General features: G+C 43.6%; 1 protein-coding gene across 5 annotated transcripts in view; it reads right to left on the bottom strand.

Moving 5' to 3' along the window:
• GLIS3 (GLIS family zinc finger 3) overlaps positions 1-22605 on the bottom strand; it is a 187927-nt gene that overhangs the window by 36360 nt on the left and 128962 nt on the right. For all 5 annotated transcript variants that reach the window (XM_083593057.1, XM_083593058.1, XM_083593056.1 and 2 more), the window contains one exon: positions 9428-9569. In XM_083593057.1, coding sequence (XP_083449183.1) covers positions 9428-9569 — 142 coding nt within the window. The remainder of the gene's footprint in view (positions 1-9427; positions 9570-22605) is intronic.

The raw sequence follows: 22605 nt of genomic DNA, 5'->3' as shown, positions 1-22605 counted from the left end.
AAAATAATAATCCTGTGTGGATTTCCCGTTCCTCCACTAAGTCCAGATGGTTTCCATATATCTCCTTCGTAGATAACATCGCTCTTCCCATCATAAATTTGGCATTTGTCGTTCTTAAGTCCCACCGAGACGTATGTAAACAACTCTATTTCTCTCTTTCTCCTCCCAGACCCAAGAGCTCCAACAATGCCTCCCAAAATGGCGACGGCATTTTTAACTGCGTCATTCCAAAACTCTTAGCTTTCCAGCTTCATCTTGAAACATTGCTTTGGTTCGAGAGTTTATCTTCACACAGCCTTAAATCCACAGCTTAAGTCCTTAGTTCCTGACTCATTTGGGGAGGGGATTCTTGTTAAATCACATAATGAAAGGCAGGTTTTTCCCCCCCTCCCCCCTCAAGTCATACCGTATCTTGACTTATCTGCTCATATTTTATTCTTGTCTTGTTATCAGAGATCTCTTCTGTCAGCAGTCTTTACTCCCCTTTTTCCTTGAAGCATGTGCAATTTATCTCGTTCAAATTGTTTCTTTTGAAGATGCTTGCAACTAGCAGCGCGAATCAGGGACGGCGTCCAGGAGTGCCGAAATCCCACAGGAGGGCTTTGTGCCTAGTGCCCCCACCCCCACAAATTCGGGGGTGGTATAGGGCACAGCAGGCAAGGGCCGTCCCCCCCACCATTCTGGGGGGGGGGGGGTTAAGGAGGCTAATTACCCCCATCATAGCCTCCAAATTACCTCGTGTGGGTCGGAGAGATGTTATTGTCAGCCATCTTCCGGTGTGCCACCTAGTGGCCCCCCGAGAACTATGTAAGCCACCTTGAGCTCCTTGAAGAAAAACTGGGATACAGTGGTACCTCGGATTAAGTACTTATTTCGTTCTGGAGGTCCGTACTTAACCTGAAACTGTTCTTAACCTGAAGCACCACTTTAGCTAATGGGGCCTCCTGCTGCTGCCGTGCCACCAGAGCACGATTTCTGTTTTCATCCTGAAGCAAAGTTCTTAACCTGAAGCACTATTTCTGGGTTAGCAGAGTCTGTAACCTGAAGCGTATGTAACCTGAAGCGTATGTAACCTGAGGTACCACTGTACAAATGTAAATAATCACAACATCAGCAATGAGAAGAGCAGCAACAGCAACAACAGCAACAACAATAATAATATTCTCTCTATCTTGGCAAGTAAGCAGTATTAACACAATTAAAGGACACATCTAGCCAGGGAAAAGCAATGGCCCAGGGAGAATCCAGACGATCAGACAGAGAGACTGGGAGGACCCCACCAAGCCTCCGGGTTGAAGGTCCCCCCTCCCCACTATAAAGTCCTTTTGGAGGAGCAGACTGAAGTCGTGTGGATTAAAGTGAGAGAGGAATTTAAAACCACCTTTGTCAGAAGCGGACTGGAATTATACAGGGGTCCAGGGATTCTCAAGTACTTATTTTCAGTAATCCTTAAAGATAGCTTTTATAAAATCTTACGCAGGTGATATAATACACTAAAAAGGATTAAAAGTAGATATATCAGCATTTGAGATAATTGCTGCTGCTGTCATCTGTGGGACAGAGGCTAGATTGTGTTAGGATAATTACTGGGAATTGATATTAGAAAGTATTTGTGGGAATAATAAGCTGTACATAGCCTTTATCACTAACACTCTGCTTATTGGCATTGTTAAAAGAGCAAGGCATGTTTATCTGGTGCAAAATCTAATTAACAACTGCTACAATATGTATAGTAAAACTGGATGTCTGTAGTCACGCCTTCAGAAAAGGATCATAGGGAACAATATTTATGATCAAACCAACAGCATTAAAACGAGTGAGAGAAACTGGCTGCCCCCTTTGTAAAGATGTGTGGATATTTTATATTTTATTGGAATGTGACCCTAAAGGGTGAGCAGCAACGAGGTGCATTCTGTCTTTGATAGTTCCGTAATGGACTGTGTATTTCACTGTGGTTTTAATAATAAAATACGAAACCATGACCATGAAGACCCAAGAAGCATTCTCTGTAGAGATGATATTGCTAAGTTCACTAGGTGGGAGAGCTTTTACCAAGCCTGGGGCACCCTCCAGATGTTCTGAACTCCCCCCAGCCCCAGCCAGCGCTGCCATCCAAAGCCATCTGCAGGGCTTGGCCTGCCAAAGGTGGATGTAGTGGAATTATGCTATGATTCCTACAGCTGATGAACTGAGTATCTGAAGAGCCCTGCCAGATCAGGCTAGGGGTTGCTCTTGCCTGAAATTCTGCTTTCATCAGCAGCCAGATGTTTCTGGAAAGGCCACAACTAGGAATGAAAAAAATCAGCTTTCCACCAATGCTGAACTGGGCAAGCATATTGGCAAGGCAGCCACAGGAATGGCTCACCTCTCCAAAAGAGTATGGGAGAATGTGATGCTACTGTCCAATACCAAAAAGAAGAGTGTTATATTGAAAAATCAGAACTCCTATTAGAATAAACAAGTTCCGTTATAAATACTGAAATACTAAATAAGGTGGATAACAATGTGTAACAGAAAAAGAAGCAGAAAATTGGTTTAAAAGTATGTGAAAGAAAGTAATAGAAGTGGAAAGAAATTGCAATTGAGTAGATTGGAAGTTTATCACAGGGGTGGGCTGAGGGGTGAGGGGTGGTGGTGGGAAAATGAAGTATTTGTGGGATTGAAGAAGAGTTTGGATTTGATATCCCGCTTTATCACTACCCGAAGGAGTCTCAAAGCGGCTAACATTCTCCTTTCCCTTCCTCCCCACAACAAACACTCTGTGAGGTGAGTGGGGCTGAGAGACTTCAGAGAAGTGTGACTAGCCCAAGGTCACCCAGCAGCTGCATGTGGAGGAGTGGGAAAGCGAACCCGGTTCACCAGGTTACGAGACTACCACTCTTAACCACTACACCACACTGGCTCTCCACACTCCAGATTGAGTGTGGATATGTATGAATATTCTTAAGGATTGTATGAAATGTATGTTTGTATATTCGTAACATGTATGTATTAATGTTGAATTATTTTAATAATATTTTTTTAAAAAATAATAATAATAAAAAGAAAGAGTGTTGAGCATGTTGCTTTATGGAACTGAGTCCTGGGCAACTGACAACCATCAGAAGTGACACCTCAACACCTTCCACATGTGCTGTATCATGAAAATTTGGAGTATCACATGGCAGGACAGAGTTTCAAACAAAGATGTGCTCTCCTAAGCCCACATCCTCAGCATGTTTGCACTCCTTTCTCAGCGACATCTACACTGGCTTGGTCATGCCCACAGAATGGAAGATGGCAGGATCCCCAAGGATGTGCTCTATGGGGAGTTGGCTTCAGGCATCATGCCTATTGGCAGACCAACTCTGCATTACAAAGATGTCTGTAAACATGAAGACATGAAGGCTGGCCACATCAGCTCTGCCAGATGGGAATCCCTTGCAGGCGACCTCAGTGCCTGCAGACAGGCATTCAAGTCATGCATTCATAGCAGTGACTGTCGGAACCTCAGCTCGGCCAAGCTGATAAGGCTCATCTTTGGAATCGCCTCCCGACGTGTTAACGCCTTAATGACCTCGAGCCTTTGATGAGGCTTCAAGGCACATTCTCCCAGCAGAGTTCCCAGCACAGGGAAGGATGAGACAGTATGAGCTACATTGCTATGCTTTATTTTCTAGCTCCGCAGAGAGCAAAGAAATATACATCCTCTTCCTGTGAGAGCAGAGAGCAACTGAAACAAAGGAACAAAAGAAACAGGAAACCACTAACGTCACATCCCGTCTCCCTTTCCCGTGAGACTGCAAGGTGTCTGGAATGTAAACAGAGTCCTGTGACTCCCAGCAGCTGCTCAGTGAGAAACAGAAACTAACAGTGACCAGAGGAGAAATAACCGCTGGGCGGAGCACAGAGAGAAGAAATGTCATGGGACATCTGCAGCAGCACAACCAGACACTTTCATCCGCCCCAGCTGCAACTAAACATGTCTCTACAGCCACAGCAGACACTGCAACCTTCCAACAGTTTGACTCCCCACCCCCTGCAAAGGCACCCTCCTCCATTGTCTCCCAAGACGGACGGATGCCAGAGACCAGACCTGCGCATAGAATTCCAGAATGGATAGAGCCATTGTGGGGAATCCCTAGCCTACCAAGGGCAACATGAGCCTCCCTCTAGAACTATCTAAATTGTTACTGCAGGACTTAATTGCGTGGCGAGTTCCCGCCTCCCCCCAATAGAAATAAAGACACGCGACACCATTGTATTAGGTTAATGGGCTAAAATTGGCCACAACTTTATTGGTTACAGGTAAAGAGCGGTATTGGCTTAGGCATTGGTCCTATCCAACTATCCGGCTTCAGCCTGTTTGCTTGAAGTCCAGGAAAGGTTAACACCAGCGGGGGGCCCTGCTGATGCACATCAACTAGGGACTCCCCCGGGGTCACCGCTTGGGGGTGCACTTTAGGCCCTGACCTCCATAGGCTTCGGACGAGGCCATGCCCCCCGGAATCCTTTACCGGACTACCCTTCAATATTTGGGGGAGGTGATGGCACTCCTCCCCCCCCCAACACATCTACATAACAATACCCCTACCAATGCCTAACCACCAAAACCAAAGGAGTTGTGACTTTGCTACGAGGTAGGCGAAAAACCAAATGGTCGGTGCCAATTTGCCAAGTGGAAAAAATTCCTACCAGGCCCCTTAACGGTGACCAACTGAGGTCCATAGCAAGGTCAAGAGGAAACCTTAAAGGGTGGGCGGGTGGGAAATGATAGCAGCTGCGCAGGCAAAAGAGGGAGATCCCGGGGCTGCACTTGCCTTAAGTGAGGCAAGCCACACACTCCTAGCCTGCCGATTGGCTGGCTCAGGGGATGACACAGCCTGAGGATTCCCCTCATCGTGCGGGGGCTGGGAGCCAGCCTCCGCGCGTGTGTTGGGGGTGTGAAGCCCGCAACACCACCTCCTCCTGATGTCGGAAGTGGCTTTGTTTACAAGGCTTATACGCATTTTACATATTAATATTTTATTAATACATTGATGGCCCGTTTTAATCTATTTAATTGCTCCCATCTCTTCATTCTCTTCCCAACGGCTCCTTTCCTGCACCTTCAGAAAACTCAAGGCCTATAGTGTTGTAATCTCTTCAAAAGAGAAATCAGCCATTTGGGAAGATAATAGCTCTCTGCTGTTTTCATCTTATCCTTGTGATGTTTATGCTGCAGCATTTAAATCAACAGAACATTTCTGCATTGAAGCTAAAATTATATATATAATAATTTGTATTTAAATGACAGTAACTGTGGCAGGAAGAATGATGCTCATCATATAGAGGCATCGAATACAAGGGCTGTCCACCTGAAACATGGCTCCTCACATGCACTGTGTTTATGAAGTTTCACATTTATACTTCTCAAAAGCTTTTAAGAAGAAATCATGTAGAGGTTATGGACGACGTCACCTTGCACACAATTAAGAAATGAGAGTTTGCGTTCTCAAACTGCTTCCAAATCAAAGCTTCTTTTTTAAAAAAAAGTTTCTTCCCATCTTAGCACAGAAAGTACTCTGTAATTTAAAGAACCTTTCTGAAATGGAGAATTGCCACCTTTCCTCCTGCAAACTACCAATAATGTCGTAATTCATTTCCATGGGTATATTATTCTTAAATTATGGTTCTCTGTCAATCTTTGTCACATAAAAAAGACCTCATCTACCTCCTTTTAGAATAATCAAAGTGCAAAAGTGTTGCCGTTTCCCCACTTAAATGTCTAAGCAGCCATAAAATGGGGCTTTCATAGGCCGAAAAATCCTGCTCAGTCTGGGAGCCTTCCAGTTGTGTCTCAGGGCTGCAGGTGGACTTAAACAAATCAGTGTCAAAATAAGGGGTCAGTTTGGGGGTTTTCAGTGTTTTGTTGTTGAATTGATAGAGAAATCAACTCAGAGCTGTGCTGTGCATGATGACATTATACTGCATTACCTGCACAATTGTGTGTGTGTAGCTTTTTATATAGGGATGTGGGTGACGCTGTGGGTTACATCACAGAGCCTAGGACTTGCTGATTAGAAGGTTGGCGGTTTGAATCCCTGCGACAAGGTGAGCTCCCGTTGCTCGGTCCCTGCTCCTGCCGACCTAGCAGTTCGAAAGCACGTCAAAGTGCAAGTAGATAAATAGGTACCACTCTGGCGGGAAGGTAAATGGCGTTTCCGTGCGCTGCTCTGGTTTGCAAGAAGTGGCTTAGTCATGCTGGCCACATGACCTGGAAGCTGTACGCCGGCTCCCTCGGCCGATAAAGCAAGACGAGCGCCGCAACCCCAGAGTTGGTCACGACTGGACCTAATGGTCAGGGGCCCCTTTACCTTTACCTTTTTAAGTAATAGATGCACAGAGCTCCTCAGATGTGGACTGGCATCTTGGTGAGGGTGAAGAAGGTTGACCCTTTCCTTCCATCCTGAAGTACCAGTGAAAATCACCCCACCAGATGCCATTTGCCCTGGAAGGGAAGATGCTATGAGGGCCATCATGACAATCTAATAAAATGGACTTTCCTTCCAAGAACAAGTGTTTCTATTCAACAACAGCAGCTGTCTCCCAGGGCGGTGACATGGTGTCTGCCAGAGCGGGGTGAGGCTGGGATTGTTTTATTATTATCATGCTATGCAAATTACGTTTTTAATGTTGTACACCACTCTGGGATCTGCCAATTAAGGGCGGTATATGAAGTGATTAAAATAAATAAATAAATAAGTGTAAAAATCTGAGGATAAATATATTTATGCTGTTGCTTGATTAATCTATTTATTGTGGATGAAGTTGACTAAGCAACTCAAATATTTAATTATGACATGCAAATATAATTTGAAAATCCTTTTAGTTTAAAAAAAACACCCCAGAAAAAGAAGTCATTGTTGTTTACCTGGCCAAGTAACGCAGCAGTTAGGATTAATAATATATAAAAGTAGTATTTGTTCTTATATAGTTCACTAGCAGGACAAAAATATCCAAAGTTCCATTTCCAGATTCACCCAGGAATACAGCTGTGCAACTAAAACAGCTGTTCTATTCAAATCTGTAGAACTGTTTAGGATCCTGTGGGCTACGAGTTTTAAATTGCATTGGCATAAATGACTATAAATATTTCCTTTTTACATAAGGCAAGAACTCAGAAGGCAAACGACAATCTTCTGAAGCAGATAAGAGCCAGCAGTCTTTTGAATGGCAGCAATCTAATGTAATGACCTTCAGTTTTAGCAAGACAGATTTTAATCCAGATCCCACAATTTATTGCTTTGGGGATTCTGCTGGCTCTTAATCACAAAAGCAATAAGAGTTTCCAATATGTTCATCTGCCTCAGTTAATCAATTGTTCCAGCTGCCAATCACTAGAAATATCTGAAGGCAAACCTAAAGGATATCAGCCAGCCAAAGAAACAGCTGTGACCTCTTGGGACCAGGGCGGAGCTCCATCGCGAACTTCACCCTTTCCTCCGGCATCACTGACATGTTCTATATTGTTTCACAGCAGGTCCCCCATTATTGCTATGCATTCTAGCAGCATGTAGGGATTTTATTGGTTCTTTTCCTTCTCTTGTAGTTAGTTTGCAAAATGATTGTGAGGGTCACAGCAGAGGCTATTCATGGGGATTATAAAAAGCTGGCTAACTAAAGCAGAGAGGGGTCCAATGAATCTTCAGTCGTTGTATAATAACATTTTTCATGCGTCAGCTCCCTCACTATCATCAAGTTGTCCCGGGTGCATTGCATATCCCTCATTTGATTTTAGCCAGTTTAGTCTGGCACCAGCAGGAGGGAAAGAAAACAAATTGTGTATGTATCCGTTAACCCATCACTTGATACTGAATTGCTCTTTACCACTGCTAAATCTGTGACCGGTTGCAATGACGGACAGGGTGTGCTTTCTTTTAATAACTGCATATAAGGGGTGATTTAAACAAGCGCAGTTTTTCCTCAACCCTGTATAGTAATCTGCAGTGACCCAAATGACCTCCTCCATAGGCATTAAATATAAAGTAAAGGCAGAGTATTGCAATCCTCCTTTGGAAGAAGGGCCATGGATCAGGGATCAAGCACGTGGCCAGCCTATTAGAAATCTCAGATTCACTCCCTGGTTTCCATGTAGGGTGAGGGTGGGAAAACCCTGTCAGAAACCCTGCTCGCCAATTAGTGCAGATCATATTGAGCCAGGTAGATTAATGGTCTGGCTCAATATAAGGCAGCTTTCTGTGATTATTGTGGTGGTCCCAGGGGTTAATCAAGAGGCAAGGTCCAAGTCCAGTCTGTGGATGATGAAGCAATATGAAGGCAGTCCGTAAAAGTCAAAGCTGGGTGCTGGGCAGGGTTCAGGCAGGGACTGACAACCACCAATGTTGCTCCCGCAACTGGGGACTGGGGCTGGCTGGCTTTTATATGCCCCGAGGCATAGGGCGGCCCCGAACCTCTCCTGGCCTGGAGGCGAGCACTCCTCCTGCGGGAACTTAGTTCGCTCCGCTTCTCTGCCCTGAGCCTCTCCAGCTCAGGAGAGGCTGGAGGCTTACCGGACCCAGAGGCAACCTCAGCTTCCTCTGACGGGGCTGAGAGTGGAGCACCTGCAGGCAATGGGTCCTCCATCGCCTCAGGAGCCAGAGCAGACTCAGCTGATGCCTGCACCTGAGGATCCCGCACAGGTGAGGGCCCTTCAGGTTCATGCCCCAGCCCCAGCTCAGCTGGTTCTGGAGGCGGGGACTCCTGTGCAGGCTGGGATTCCTCAGGTTCAGCCTCTGAATCTGAATCCCAGGCCATCACAATTATCCTGAGAAGAACTCAAGTCTCAGTCTAGTTTTTTTCCATTTACCTTCTCTCATTTGTTACATCTCCCATCCTTTTGGAAGTCTGTACATTCCTTTCCTAGGGACACCCCTTCGATGCCTGCCATATTCCTAATAAAATCACTGTTCCTAAAACCACAGAAGGGAAGTGAATCCCTTTTATTTCCTCCTCCAAGCAAGTTTAAAGGCATATATCCACTCAGAAGGGGCTTCTATATCTGTAATTCCATCCATGTCTCTCAAAAAGAGAAAAACTTACAGCCTTAAAAATGTTTCCCCATAAGAGTGAAAGGGGTGCCTGAAGCTTCATTTTTGGCTTGGAGGCCTGGATTAACCTGAATTAAGATGTTTTCCAAGATGATACCGTAAACTCCCTTTGGTTTCTTGGGGAAATTGCTCTTAATTTTCTCCCTGTAAATTTAATTGGGCTTTACAGTTCTTTCCTTTTTCGAGATCATACTTGTATCCTTCATGAAACTTTCACACTGACTCCAGATTAAAATTGTTTTGCTTTTATTGTCAATTCATTTTTATTGTCCGTTCCTTTGCTTTTATGGGCAACAAAATTATTTCCTGGAATCCTACCCTGTACATAACGTTTCTTTCCCTTTTCCCCTATACCATACCTGTGTAAATGTCATGCACAGGTCCTGGAGATTGTCTGACGGTGCTTTCTGAAGTGCCCTGGGGAGATGCAGGAGGTTGGAGAGGCTGGATGGTGAGACAGTCATTGAGAATGTCCTGGTCAAGCTCTATACTTGAACGCAACTGAAATACAAGCACAGAAAAGAGAAAAACCATGTGTTTCAGAGAAACAGCAAACACCAAAATAACGAAACATAATAATATCATTATGTTTCAGTGATAACAAAATGAAATCAGATGATTGCATTACACACACACACCCCCATGTTTTAAAGACCAGGAGCAAGCATGTACCGTATTTTTTGCTCTATAGGACGCACCCGACCATAGGACGCAGCTTCTTTTAGAGGGGGAGAACAAGGGGGAAAAATCTTCCCCTCTCTGTGCAGTGCCCCTTCAGTGAAGCGGCAGGAGAAATGGAGCCCCTTCCATTTCTCCTCCTGCTTAGCTGAAGGGGTGCTGCACCTTAGCTGAAGGGGCACATACCCTTCAGCGAAAGGAACCCGAAGCTTCTGGAGGCTTCGGGTTCCTTTCGCTGAAGCCTGGAGAGCAAGACTCTGCTGGCTTCAGTGAAGGCAACCCGAAGCCTTCGGAGCACAGCGGGAGCGCTTCCACTGCGCTTCGGAGTCTTTGCGTTGCTATCGCTGAAGCCAAGGAGCCTGCATTCGCTCCATAAGACACACACACATTTCCCCTTAATTTTTGGAGGGGAAAATGTGTCTCTTATAGAGCGAAAAATACAGTAATCTCAACATTTGGAGCATAACAAATGCATTTGCTGAGAATGGTGAAAATGGCACATTGATGCTTATGGACAGCATAACACAGAATGACTTCGCAGTCTATCCAACTGGAACAAATTGTCAGAGTATCCCGGTAAAGGGGTTTAGGGGGGAAGTTTTGTCTGAAGGCCAAGATGGTGGCCAATGGACCTCAGAACTCCCCAAAAGAGCATCCTAGGGAGTTCTCCCTATTTGATCTGCATCCTAGGGGGTTCTGGTGAAGAAATCAACCAGAAATTGGGTTGGTTGATCCACTGGATGCATCCCCAGTGCCTATACCAAAGCCTTCTGACATCTGTAATCAACAAAGTTGTGGCCACTTCCATCCCAAGCTGTTGTCCTGTCTTGATAGCTGCTCTCACACCCCTGTCCCCATTTTGCTAAGAAGCAAAACCAGAAATATGTACGATGAGTTCTTGTATCTTTTCTCATTTATCCCTCATGCGTCTCCCACCTCCAGGACCCAGATGTTTCTCATGCTGTAACCATGAACTCCACTCTGCATTGCTTAACAGCTATTACTGCTATTATCCACGTATATTTCTAAGGTCAAAGGTATCTACATTTTCCCCATCCAGATTCTTAGAATAAGTAGTGAAAGTGGCACTAATTGCCATGAAACATTGTTCAAAAACAATTAACCTTCCCAAGAAAGATTTCAAGGCTACATATTATTTATCCTATGTTTATATTTGCCTTTAAAAAGGTTCCTTTACAACTCAGCTTGCCAGCAATGTATCTATTATTATTATTATTATTATTATTATTATTATTATTATTATTATACTGTATGGAGCTGATCTCTTTCCTTTATCAGCATCCCAGCTATGTGTAATTGGATTCAGAATATGGGGAAAAGGAGGAATAATAAAGAATGAAGCAAAGTGTGGTTTGAGTTTTTGCATTTTTTAGGAACACAAAAAATACACACACAAAATAGATTTGTTTCTCAAGTCACATGCAGGCTGCGAGAAAGGATGTGATTCCCTATATGCATGTATTTTAAGGACAAATGGAGAAAAGTACATGTGCATATAGGGACGCGGGTCCCTAGGACTTGCCGATCAGAAGGTTGGTGGTTCGAATCCCCGCAACGGGGTGAGCTCCCGTTGCTCAGTCCCTGCTCCTGCTAACCTAGAAGTTCGAAAGCACGTCAAAGTGCAAGTAGATAAATAGGTACCGCTCCGGCGGGAAGGTAAACAGCGTTTCCGTGCACTGCTCTGGTTCACCAGAAGTGGTTTAGTCATGCTGGCCACATGACCTGGAAGCTATACGCGGCTCTCTTGGCCAATAAAGCGAGATGAGCGCTGCAACCCCAGAGTCGGCCATGACTGGACCTAATGGTCAGGGGTCCCTTTACCTTTACCTTATATGTGCATATACTGCCTTTTTTGTGGCTCGTGTGTATTTTGAACCTGGTATTTTGAACCTGAGTGTACACATAGTGCTTGATTACAAAAAGTGAAGTGAGACTTGCCCCAATGGAACAAAAAGGAATCACACACAGTATTGTTCAACTGAAAATGTTACATGGAAATGTGAATAGTGGTAATAAATGTCCAATGATCCACCCTATCACATTGTTTGCAAAATAAATGACATGTTTGTGGTGCTGAGGGTAGGAAAAATTTCTTGGAATCAGAAATGCAGGGGGAAATAACCCCTCTACCCCATAACTTCTCTGCCCCAAATCTCCCCCTCCCTCATCCGCTTTTATTACACTTGCAACATTTAGTTAGACCTGGAAACAAACCAGTGCACTGGTTAACTGAATTCTGTCCATGCTCAAGCTTGTTTGCTGTGATTTTATAGTTGTAATACTGTCTTTGATTCATGAATATGAAGTCAAATATTGTGTGTTCTTAGATGAAAAATAATCCGTCCTACAGATATGGCCTGTGACCAAAATCTTGCCCAATTTGTGCCCATGGAAATATGTTCCATAATACACTAGTAAGTGATATATTAACCCAGCCATCAATCCTGAAATCTGCTGCAATGTTTCCAAAGTACTTGCACTGAATTTAAAGATATAATAATGGTATGAACCCAAATGTTTCGCTCCCTGTATTTAATGGAGTTGCTCTCCAGTATTCGGCACACTTGATCTACTCGCTTTGAAATATACAATACATTGTTTTCATGCGAGGTATTCAGATCCTCCTTTTAATATGACAAACTTTGCATTTGGAACCTGAGCAGTTCCCAGGAGCAATGTTATTCTTACTTAGGTACAGCAGAAAACAAGGCACCATTTATAGCGAGATATATACATGCACACACACACGTGCTTTCCCCCCTTTGACAGTTCTAATGCTTATAATCTCTTAGGACAAGAGATGGAAACTCAACTCCCATCATTTCCTCATTTCAGGTATGATTGGATAATCACCCAAGATTTAGCAAATCAAGGGAATGTAATTGAAATGGAACAAGGCCCCTAAATCCCTCAATTTGCGGCTGCATTATGTTTGAGTGCAAGAACAGGCATTCAGTTGGTCGGAGGCATGAGATGCTTCCAAAGGAAAAGGCTCCCCATCAAAAGATCTTTTCTTTAGCACTTTCCTTATCGTCGTTGTTTATCAGACTCATGTTTTCTTCATGGACACCTTGGTAGTCATCATTGTTCCGTGGAAATCAGATGCCACTAAAATATGCTTCTGAATAAGCTCAGCCAAGAGAAAAATAGCTTGATGCATGTACACCCACGCAGATAAGCTTGCTATCAAAACATTTTTGAGAGAATAATGGTGCCTTCGATAGCTAGACTCATATTTCCTATTATTGTAGCATTTAGGAATCCATCTGAAGCCTGACATTAAAGACACTTGAGAAGCATTTTGGAGTCGGAGAGACATGCTGTGAGGGTGCAGGTGATGCCCTTTCCTATGGCTGCAGCATTAGATAAAATAACCCTTTGCAGACCTAGTCCCAAAGTTTGGAATGATAGTCAAAGGAAATCCTGAATGAGAGTAAGACCTCCAAGGATGCCACAACACTCCGGCTGCATCTACAGAGATGGGAGAGCCAAACAAGCCCTCATCTACCCACATATATATACTCCTGGGAAAGGACATTGAAATATACTCAGAGTCTAGAGTGGATTTCATGCTCTTTATTCAGCTCATAGTGGTGAGGAGGAAAGGATGTTTCCCTAAAGTATCTGCTTTATATACATTATTTACACAATGGGCTCTACGTGATTGGCTAATTCTGGAATTCTCCTGTAAGCCAATCAGGTTGTGGATTCACTTCCATCTGGAGCTGGATTGGGTGGCTCCTGCAGACCAATCATACTGCTGTTTTAGGACCAATCAGACTGCTGCATTCTGAATCCTATTGTTCTAGGACCAATCAGACTGCTGCATTTTGGATCCTATTGTTCTAGGACCAATCAGACTGCTGCATTTTGGATCCTATTCAACACAGTACATAACAGACATCTTCAAAACACTTGCCCTGAAGCTGAGATCCCACATTAGCTGGAAATAGTATCTTGCCCCACCAATGGACCAAACAGGAAGATTATCACAAGCATACAGAGACTCTCATCTTCCCATCCAGAACCCGAAAGGTGAGAAACCTGTCCAGCCACTCTCTTTTCCAGGTTTACCAATGATGTTCCCACAGTGCTTTTTGACCCAATCTTAATTTGCTCCTGCAAGAGCATACTAAACTTTGCTATTTTTACAGAATGTTGCAAAGTCAACCCAGCTGCAGCTTGGCAAACATGACAGATAGCAGTGAGGGAGCTGTCCTAGCAAGTTGCAGCAGGTGGCAGCCTGCCATAAGATTTATGGTTTCCATCTTCTTCTGAGCACCTTGGGGCCTTTTATCATCATTACAGCTGTGAGGAGTGGCTTTAAGTTTGGAGAAACATGACTACTCTTTGCATAACACAGTGCTGAGACAAATCCTATGGTCTGAAAATACAGTTAAGCAGGGCTTTTGATGGCCATCCTGACAAATCAGGCTGCATGAGAGGGAGAGATGGGAAGCTGCCTTGTTCTATCAACAGAGGAAGATGGATAGTGCCTAGGAAGCTAATGATGAGTGAAAGCAACAGTCTTCAGGCACCTTGAAGGCACACAAACACACACATACATTATGGCATAAGCTTTTCTGGGTCACAGTCTGTTTCATAAGATACAGCCTTGAAGGTGGTGTAAGGCTCTTTCTTTTAGCTGCAGGATACTAGCTGAAGGGTGAGTGATGACAGTTGGAGAGACAGAAGGGTGAGGGGGTTCTTGTTGTTGTTGTTGTTTAGTCGTGTCCGACTCTTCGTGAGCCCATGGACCAGAGCACGCCAGGCACTCCTGTCTTCCACTGCCTCCTGCAGTTTGGTCAAACTCATGCTGGTAGCTTCGAGAACACTGTCCAACCATCTCGTCCTCTGTCGTCCCCTTCTCCTTGTGTCCTCAATCTTTCCCAACATCAGGGCCTTTTCCAGGGAGTCTTCTCTTCTCATGAGGTGGCCAAAGTACTGGAGTCTCAGCTTCAGGATCTGTCCTTCCAGTGAGCACTCAGGGCTGATTTCCTTAGGAATGGAGAGGTTTGGTCTTCTTGCAGTCCATGGGACTCTCAAGAGTCTCCTCCAGCACCAGAATTCAAAAGCAGAGGGGGATCTAGGGCAGCGCAAACTGTCCCCCCACAAGGTATGGGGGCCAAGGGGGTGCCTTCCCACCCCCAAGCCTAGTAAGCACACACCCAGCTTTGGGAAAGAGGCAGGGGGGCTCTCGGACCCTGCCAGAGTCCTTACACCCCCTTCCCGAAGCAAGCATTTTGGTCTCACACAGGGCGCCATGTTACCAAGGTCTGAGTTCATACTTTTCAAGAAGAGTATATAATAGAGAAGAACCAAGAGAGGAAGTTCTTGGTGTGGTGAATGTTAGTGAGCTCTGGGGCTGATCTGTGTGTAGCCCAGCGGTGGAGAGGCGTGAGAGTCAGGAGGACTTGAACGTCCAGTATAGTTCAAGCATGAACCAGTAGCACAACTAGCAAGGGAACAAGAAGAAGGGGATGTGTTGTTTCAACTCCTAGCCCAAAGCACTGTGATTTGAAAGCTCAGAAAATCATTCCCTCTGATAAGAAGCTATAGCTGTCTGCCACAAAGGACCTTGCCCTTTTTTCTTACGTGGTAGTACAGTGGTACCTTGGGTTAAGTACTTAATTCGTTCCGGAGGTCCGTTCTTAACCTGAAACTGTTCTTAACCTGAAGCACCACTTTAGCTAATGGGGCCTCCTGCTGCTGCCGCGCCGCTGGAGCACAATTTCTGTTCTCATCCTGAAGCAAAGTTCTTAACCTGATGCACTATTTCTGGGTTAGTGGAGTCTGTAACCTGAAGTGTATGTAACCTGAAGCATATGTAACCTGAGGTACCACTGTATTTTTCTTATGTGGCATGTGTGAGGGGAGGGGCAACGTTTCGATTTTTGTCGACACATTGACTGCACAGTTTTTAAAATGTCTCAATAGCCCCAAACCACTTTGGAGGCTCCTGATTCCGTTTGGGGTGACTCAGAGGGATCCCATTTTCAGACCCTCCAATTGTCCCTATTTTCCAGGGACCTCCCAGATTTAGAGAAGCCATCCCAGTTTCTGATTTGATCCTAGAACATCCCATTTTTTCTTAGGATGTCCCTGTTTTCATCAGAGAAATGTTGGAGGGTATGGAGTTATCCGACCCTTAAGCCGTCTGAAGGCAATCCTGTACAGGAAAGTTTTTTTAATGTTTTATTATGTTTTTGGGAGCTGCCTAGAGTGGCTGGGGCAACCCAACAAGATGTGTGGGGTATAAATAGTAAAATTATCATTATGGAATAGGATGTCCCTATTTTCATTTGAGAAATGTTGGAGGGTCTGCAATTTGGTTCAGGCAAACCCGGAACGTTTCTGATGCAGCCCAGGTCAGTTCAGGATGAGCTCAGTTCCAATGGACACTTCTAGTCTCCTGCCTTTCCTCTTTGTATTGGGCTCAAAGACTTGATAATCCAAGGCTAATTTATGGTGCAACTTGTCTTGGAAAATTAATGAGCAAACGCCTAGATTCTATTTCATCGGAACTGAGAAAGATGGCGTCTGCTATCCGAGGAGGACTTTTGGATGGATTCAGCATAAATAACAGCGTGTGAGGATTTATTGCAAACAAAAGACTTACCAGCTTTTAAAAAAAGGGAGAGCCTTACAAAGTTCACACAGAAACATAATATTGCTTACTTTAACCGCCTGTGGAAACAACTCAGAGGCTATTAAGAAGAAAAAGGATAACAACAAGAAGATTGAAAGATGGGACTGGTGCATACTAAAAGCAGCAGAAATATGAGATGATTGGACCCTAATGAAGTCGAAGCATGGGAACCCCCAACAAAAAATTATAATTTGGCAAAATATTTGGACTTTAGGATATGTATTGGTATAATTTGGAATAATTAATATGATATGATTGGATTGTTAGATGGAAAACTTAATAAAAATTATTATTAAAAAAAAGACTTGATAATCATCTATAAACAAAATACTGCAATATAGAAACACTTTTTAAACAACTACAACAGTATCAAACATGAGTAAGGTACATGGAAAGCTATAAATTAATGAATTGCACCTCTTTCCTATAGGTTGGTGGAGACCCTATAATGCTTAAACCCCACATTGAGGAAACAGAGAGTGCAAATGCGACAGCTTTTGTGTCACAACAATTAGAAGTAATGATGAAACAAGAGGGACAAAAGGGGATGGGGACAAAAGCCAACCCACCATTCATGTGCAAAGTCTGTTTTGTTGTTTTCAGTCACTGTAGTCAAAAGAATTGTTGATCAGAGTCACCAGCATTTCACAACAAATAGCATAATTAAATTCCTCAAACGCTTCTGCCCATCTCTAATCCTTTTGCACCAACATCCCCTTTGAGAAAAACTGCTCTGCTCCACAGTGTCTGATTTATATTTCATTTGAGAACAGGAAGTAAGGGGATTACAGTTAGGATTAAAACACTTACTCTTTGCAGCATTTTTGTGAGGAATGGCTTCTTAGTTGCCATGGGCACTGCTTAGTGACCCTTAGCCCCCAGATGCAATTCCTCCTCTTGCATTAATGAAATATTTCAATTGGATTCCGTAGAAAACAAATGAATGAAGATATATTCAAAATTTAAGTGTGTACAAAGTAATAAAATTAAAATTTTCCTGTCCCCTTTATACTCTCTCTTGCAGCTTTAACAATGAAATGTGAAATATAATTTTGAAGAAAGGCAACTAGAAACTAAAGGTATAAGCTCTGAAGACACTTTGCCTAACCTGCTGCCATATTGCCTCAAACCTATACAACGCAGAAATGTAATTGATTATTTTTATGGTAAATTTCCTTGAGACGTTGGTATAGAAGGCGATTCAAGACAATTATGATGATTGCGTGTTCTGTTCTATTTTATTCCACTTATGAGAAGGAAGAAAGATGAAAGGGAGTTTTGTTGCTAAATTTATAAAAGTTCATGCAAAGAGCAATAGCATTATTTTTAGAAAGAAACACATTTAAATAAATTACCAAGGAATAAAAATAAATACCAAGACAAATGTTACAAACATCTCTGATGCTTGCTTCTTTGCATGTAGAACCAACAGCTGAAAACTGAAAACTCATAACTACCACCAAAGCCTAATAACAACCAAACTGATGCTTTGCAAGCTGCATTGCTGCCAGTCCTTCTACTATTTTGCCTGAGTTCCTGTACCATTTTGCTGTGAAAATGTCTGCTAGAATGTCTAGCAGACAAAACCAAGCATCAGTGCCAGATTGAGGGCATTGTTCCCCCTCACTGGGCGCCGAGCCGAGGGGGCACAAAATGGAGATGATCCATTATCGAGAAGATCCATTTGGGGGTGTCAAATGTTGGCCTGGCAGAGGGTGCCATGTTATAACAGATTACCAGAGTCCACCCCTGCAAGCACAGTGTTTGATCTTTGCAGAAACTATTTGTGTACGATTAGCATTGCCTGGGAAAAACATTGTATAATATAATGAGGAGCGTAAGGTCTTGGCCCAGGCAGAAAGTGTATTCCAGAGGGTACCACCGAAAAGGCCCATTTTCATGAGGTTTCCAGGTGGCGGTTTGCTGCCCATGGTACGGCCAGCAGGGCCTCCTCTGAGGATTGTCAAGATCCATTTAGCTTTAAAAGACACCTTCGTTTCAAAAGTGGTTTGCCATCATGCAGTGGACGGAGGGCTACTGAGCTGCCGGAGGCAAAGGCAAGATGGCGCCCCACATGCAAAAGCTGACTTGATTGACAGATGAATCTTACTTTAATGCTAGCAGTAGCATAGCGTCCTCTACCTGGCTCCCTCCTTGTTATCTTTCACCGGCAGGTGAAAACTTCCTTATTCCAACAGGCCTGCCTTTAAGGGGCTGTTGCCTTGCTGTTTTTATTGTAGTTATTTGCATGTTTTAAACAAATGTTATATACTTATATTGTTTTAATTCTATCAGTGTTTGTTTTTTAATATTGTTTTTTCCCTATGTTTTCAGAGGTTCTTGTTTTTATCTATAAGCAGCCTTGAGTGCTGCCAAGGAAAAAGGCAGGATATAAATAAATATAAATATTGTCTCCCTGCTTATTTAACTTATATGAAGAATTCATCATGCGAGAGGCTGGGCTGCATGAATCCCAAGCCGGAATTAAGATTGCTGGAAGAAATATCAACAACCTCAGATATGCAGATGACACAACCATGATGGCAGAAAGTGAGGAGGAATTAAAGAACCTTTTAATGAGGGTGAAAGAGGAGAGTGCAAAATATGGTCTGAAGCTCAACATCAAAAAAACAAAGATCATGCCACTGGTCCCATCACCTCCTGGCAAATAGAAGGGGAAGAAATGGAGGCAGTGAGAGATTTTACTTTCTTGGGCTCCATGATCACTACAGATGATGACAACAGTCACGAAATTAAAAGACGCCTGCTTCTTGGGAGAAAAGCAATGACAAACCTAGGCAGCATCTTAAAAAGCAGAGACATCACCTTGCCAACAAAGGTCCGTATAGTTAAAGTTATGGTTTTCCCAGTAGTGATGTATGGAAGTGAGAGCTGGACCATAAAGAAGGCTGATTGCCGAAGAATTGATGCTTTTGAATTATGGTGCTGGAGGAGACTCTTGAGAGTCCCATGGACTGCAAGAAGATCAAACCTATCCATTCTGAAGGAAATCAGCCCTGAGTGCTCACTGGAAGGACAGATCCTGAAGCTGAGGCTCCAGTCCTTTGGCCACCTCATGAGAAGAGAAGACTCCCTGGAAAAGACCCTGATGTTGGGAAAGATGGAGGGCACAAGGAGAAGGGGACAACAGAGGACGAGATGGTTGGTAGCTCATGAGCTACCAACATGAGTTTGACCAAACTGTGGGAGGCAGTGGAAGACAGGAGGGAGGCCTGGCGTGCTTTGGTCCATGGGGTCACGAAGAGTCGGACATGACTAAACGACTAAACAACAACAACACTCTGCTAAGGCTGTAGGATTATCTTGGAGGGTGCAGCACAGGCCCCATGGCACTCCCAGCTCGGTTGTCTACCCCCTTTCTGCTGGACCCATGCCCTAGTATCTGCTGTCGGAGGTGGTTGCTTTCCTCTGCTCAATGATAGGACTGGGCCTGTGTGGAGGCAACTGCTGGAGGAACACAACAGCCCCCGGCAAGTAGATCTGGCTTCAAAGTTCTTCGCCTTGCAGTAAGAATCGTTTGAAATAGTAAGGAAAATTATCACTGCAGACCCAGCTAATATCCATTTAATAGATACATCCCCCACCCCAAAAAACCTGCAGCTGTACATGGCATTCAAAACCACAGCCGTTATGCTTGATACATGCAAACGTTTTGTGTTTTAAAATAGCCTGTTCTCGACTGTTCTTGTCCAATCTTATTTACTTTCTAAAGTGATAGCAATTAATGGTAAAAATCAGAAGCCACCCAAGAACTATGGAGTAGTTCTTTCCCTGCTAATTGGCAGTCATTCCTGTGTCAAAAAGTTAAGATATTTAGACACTGTGGAGAAATCTCTTTAGCCAACTTGGATAAAGCATTTCTGTTTACAGCCGTTCAACTGGGCCAAACTTGTAGTGAAGGATTCTGTTCTCCCTGGAGTCTTGATTTTCTTTTTTAATTTCTATAAAATCTGCATGCCTGTGAAACTGAGAAAGACAGATGCATCGAGGCATCCCTCAAGGCAGCACACTGACTTTGGCAGTATGTCACCAGATTAAAAATATTCATTGAAATAAATATAGCCAGGGTTGCTATTATATGTTTGCCTCATAGACAGTGGCGAAACTAAAAATAATCGAGTTAGGGAACAAAGATTAATTGCACACAGAGCACAATTACCATGCATCAGGATTATGACACACACTTGCCACTAAAAAATTCAAAAAGCTCGTCTTTATCTATCTTAAGCATGGTTGACATTGACATCAATGATATCCTTGCTCTTTTTAGTTCTCTCTCTGAACAACATCCGAATGCCAGACATGCTGTTCAAGCTGGGACACAGCAAAGATGGCAGCTTCTCTTCCAGCACTGAAAACAATAATCTGAGTCAGTGTGCAGTACAAATAAATCGTCTGGACTCTTTCCATGAAAGCAAATGCTAATGTTTATCTTAGTGTGGTTTTATTAATTTGGCTGTTTAAATGTCTGCAACTTTAAAAAAAAATCACAAAGAAACAGTTGGTACCTAATCCTTAAAAGACAGACTTTTAAAAGTATTGTAAATCACTATTTTGATTCAATATGATGGCTTGGATTCCAGCTTTGCTCTCAATGGTGGGTCAAGTAGGGAGCTGACTTTTGCTGAGCAATCTTCCTTTACAGAGTGGGAGAACAGCAGGGAGTAAAGGTGAATTGGTGAAAAAACTCCTCCTCCACCATCTTCTCAGCAAAATCTCTCAGCTGGATCAAAAGCTTTCTGTGGAGAGGAGGAGTTTTTCCTTTCATGCACTGCTACGTTTGGATCCAACTTGGTATGACAATTAATTCGAAATTGCAAGTAAATAAGCAACAACGGCAACACATACAGTTTCACATTTTCTTTGGGAAAACGCAGAATTTTCATTCTAATTATAGCAGTTTATGGATTGGGACATGTGAAATAATCAACAAGTATATAGGGCGATTGTGTAGTTATGCATCTTAATGGGAATTTTTGCATTGAGGAACCACCTATTGCATAGTAATAGTTTGAGGAAAAACATCAGACGGTTTTAAAAGCATGATCCATGGATTGGGTTTTTATTATTATGCATACTAATTTCAATAATGTAAATTGTTATAGACTGGTCAGGCACAAGTAAGATCTTCACAACTGAGCACATGTGTGGAAGCCTAGACTAAGAATTTGAAGATCACCACTCACTCCCACCAAGATCTCTCTGATCAGTCAAGGGGGCTTATTGGTGGCTTACTGATAACGCCTTCTTTGCGCCAGATACAAATAGGGAGGGCAAGGTAAAGGTAAAGGTGACCCCTGACCATTAGGTCCAGTCGTGAACGACTCTGGGGTTGCGGCGCTCATCTCGCTTTACTGGCCGAGGGAGCCGGCGTACAGCTTCCGGGTCAGGTGGCCAGCATGATTAAGCCGCTTCCAGTGAACCAGAGCAGTGCACGGAAACAGCATTTACCTTCCCGCCAGAGCGGTAGCTATTTATCTACTTGCAATTTGACGTGCTTTCGAACTGCTAGGTTGGCAGGAGCAGGGACTGAGCAATGGGAGCTCACCCCGTTGTGGGGATTCAAACCGCCGACCTTCTGATCGGCAAGTCCTAGGCTCTGCGGTTTAATCCACAGTGCCACCCGCGTCCCCTAGGGAGGGCAAACAGAGAAGCAAATCTTTACCCAACTCTAGAAGTTTCTCCTTTTGGATATTTGACACAGCTTAATCACAAATATCTTCAAAGTGTAAGATTTCTTACTTAGAATTGCCCAAGAGAATTATAGGACTATTCCATCATTAATCTTTTAAAAAGTTTCTGACGCCCTGAGATTAAAGGATAGGCAGACTATATAATGAACTAAATTAAACAAAAAATATTCTGACTGCTGCCTGGTTGTGTTGCTGAGTGTCTCCCCTCTGTAAGGAAGCCGGACATTTCATTCTGCTGCTCCCACAGGGCAGCTAAGGAACAAGAGAGCAGCTAATAGGAACAGGAAGGAATCCAGTTTTTTTAAAGGAGGTTTTTACGGAATTGGGTATTTATATTCCAGGACCATGATCAGCAGGCAATTGATGTACGCCCCCTTCTGTAAAAAAAGAGGGAGGGTCATTGTTAGGGGCCAGCATCCAAATGTTGTTGTTGGACACCAGGAACCTGTGCAAGAATTTTCATCCCTTAAGAATG

Source organism: Podarcis filfolensis (assembly GCF_964270895.1).
Source record: "Podarcis filfolensis genome assembly, chromosome: 17".
In the NCBI taxonomy this organism is placed as follows: domain Eukaryota; kingdom Metazoa; phylum Chordata; class Lepidosauria; order Squamata; family Lacertidae; genus Podarcis; species Podarcis filfolensis.
Note: the sequence above shows the minus strand (reverse complement) of the source record. Positions and strands in the feature narration are given on the sequence as shown.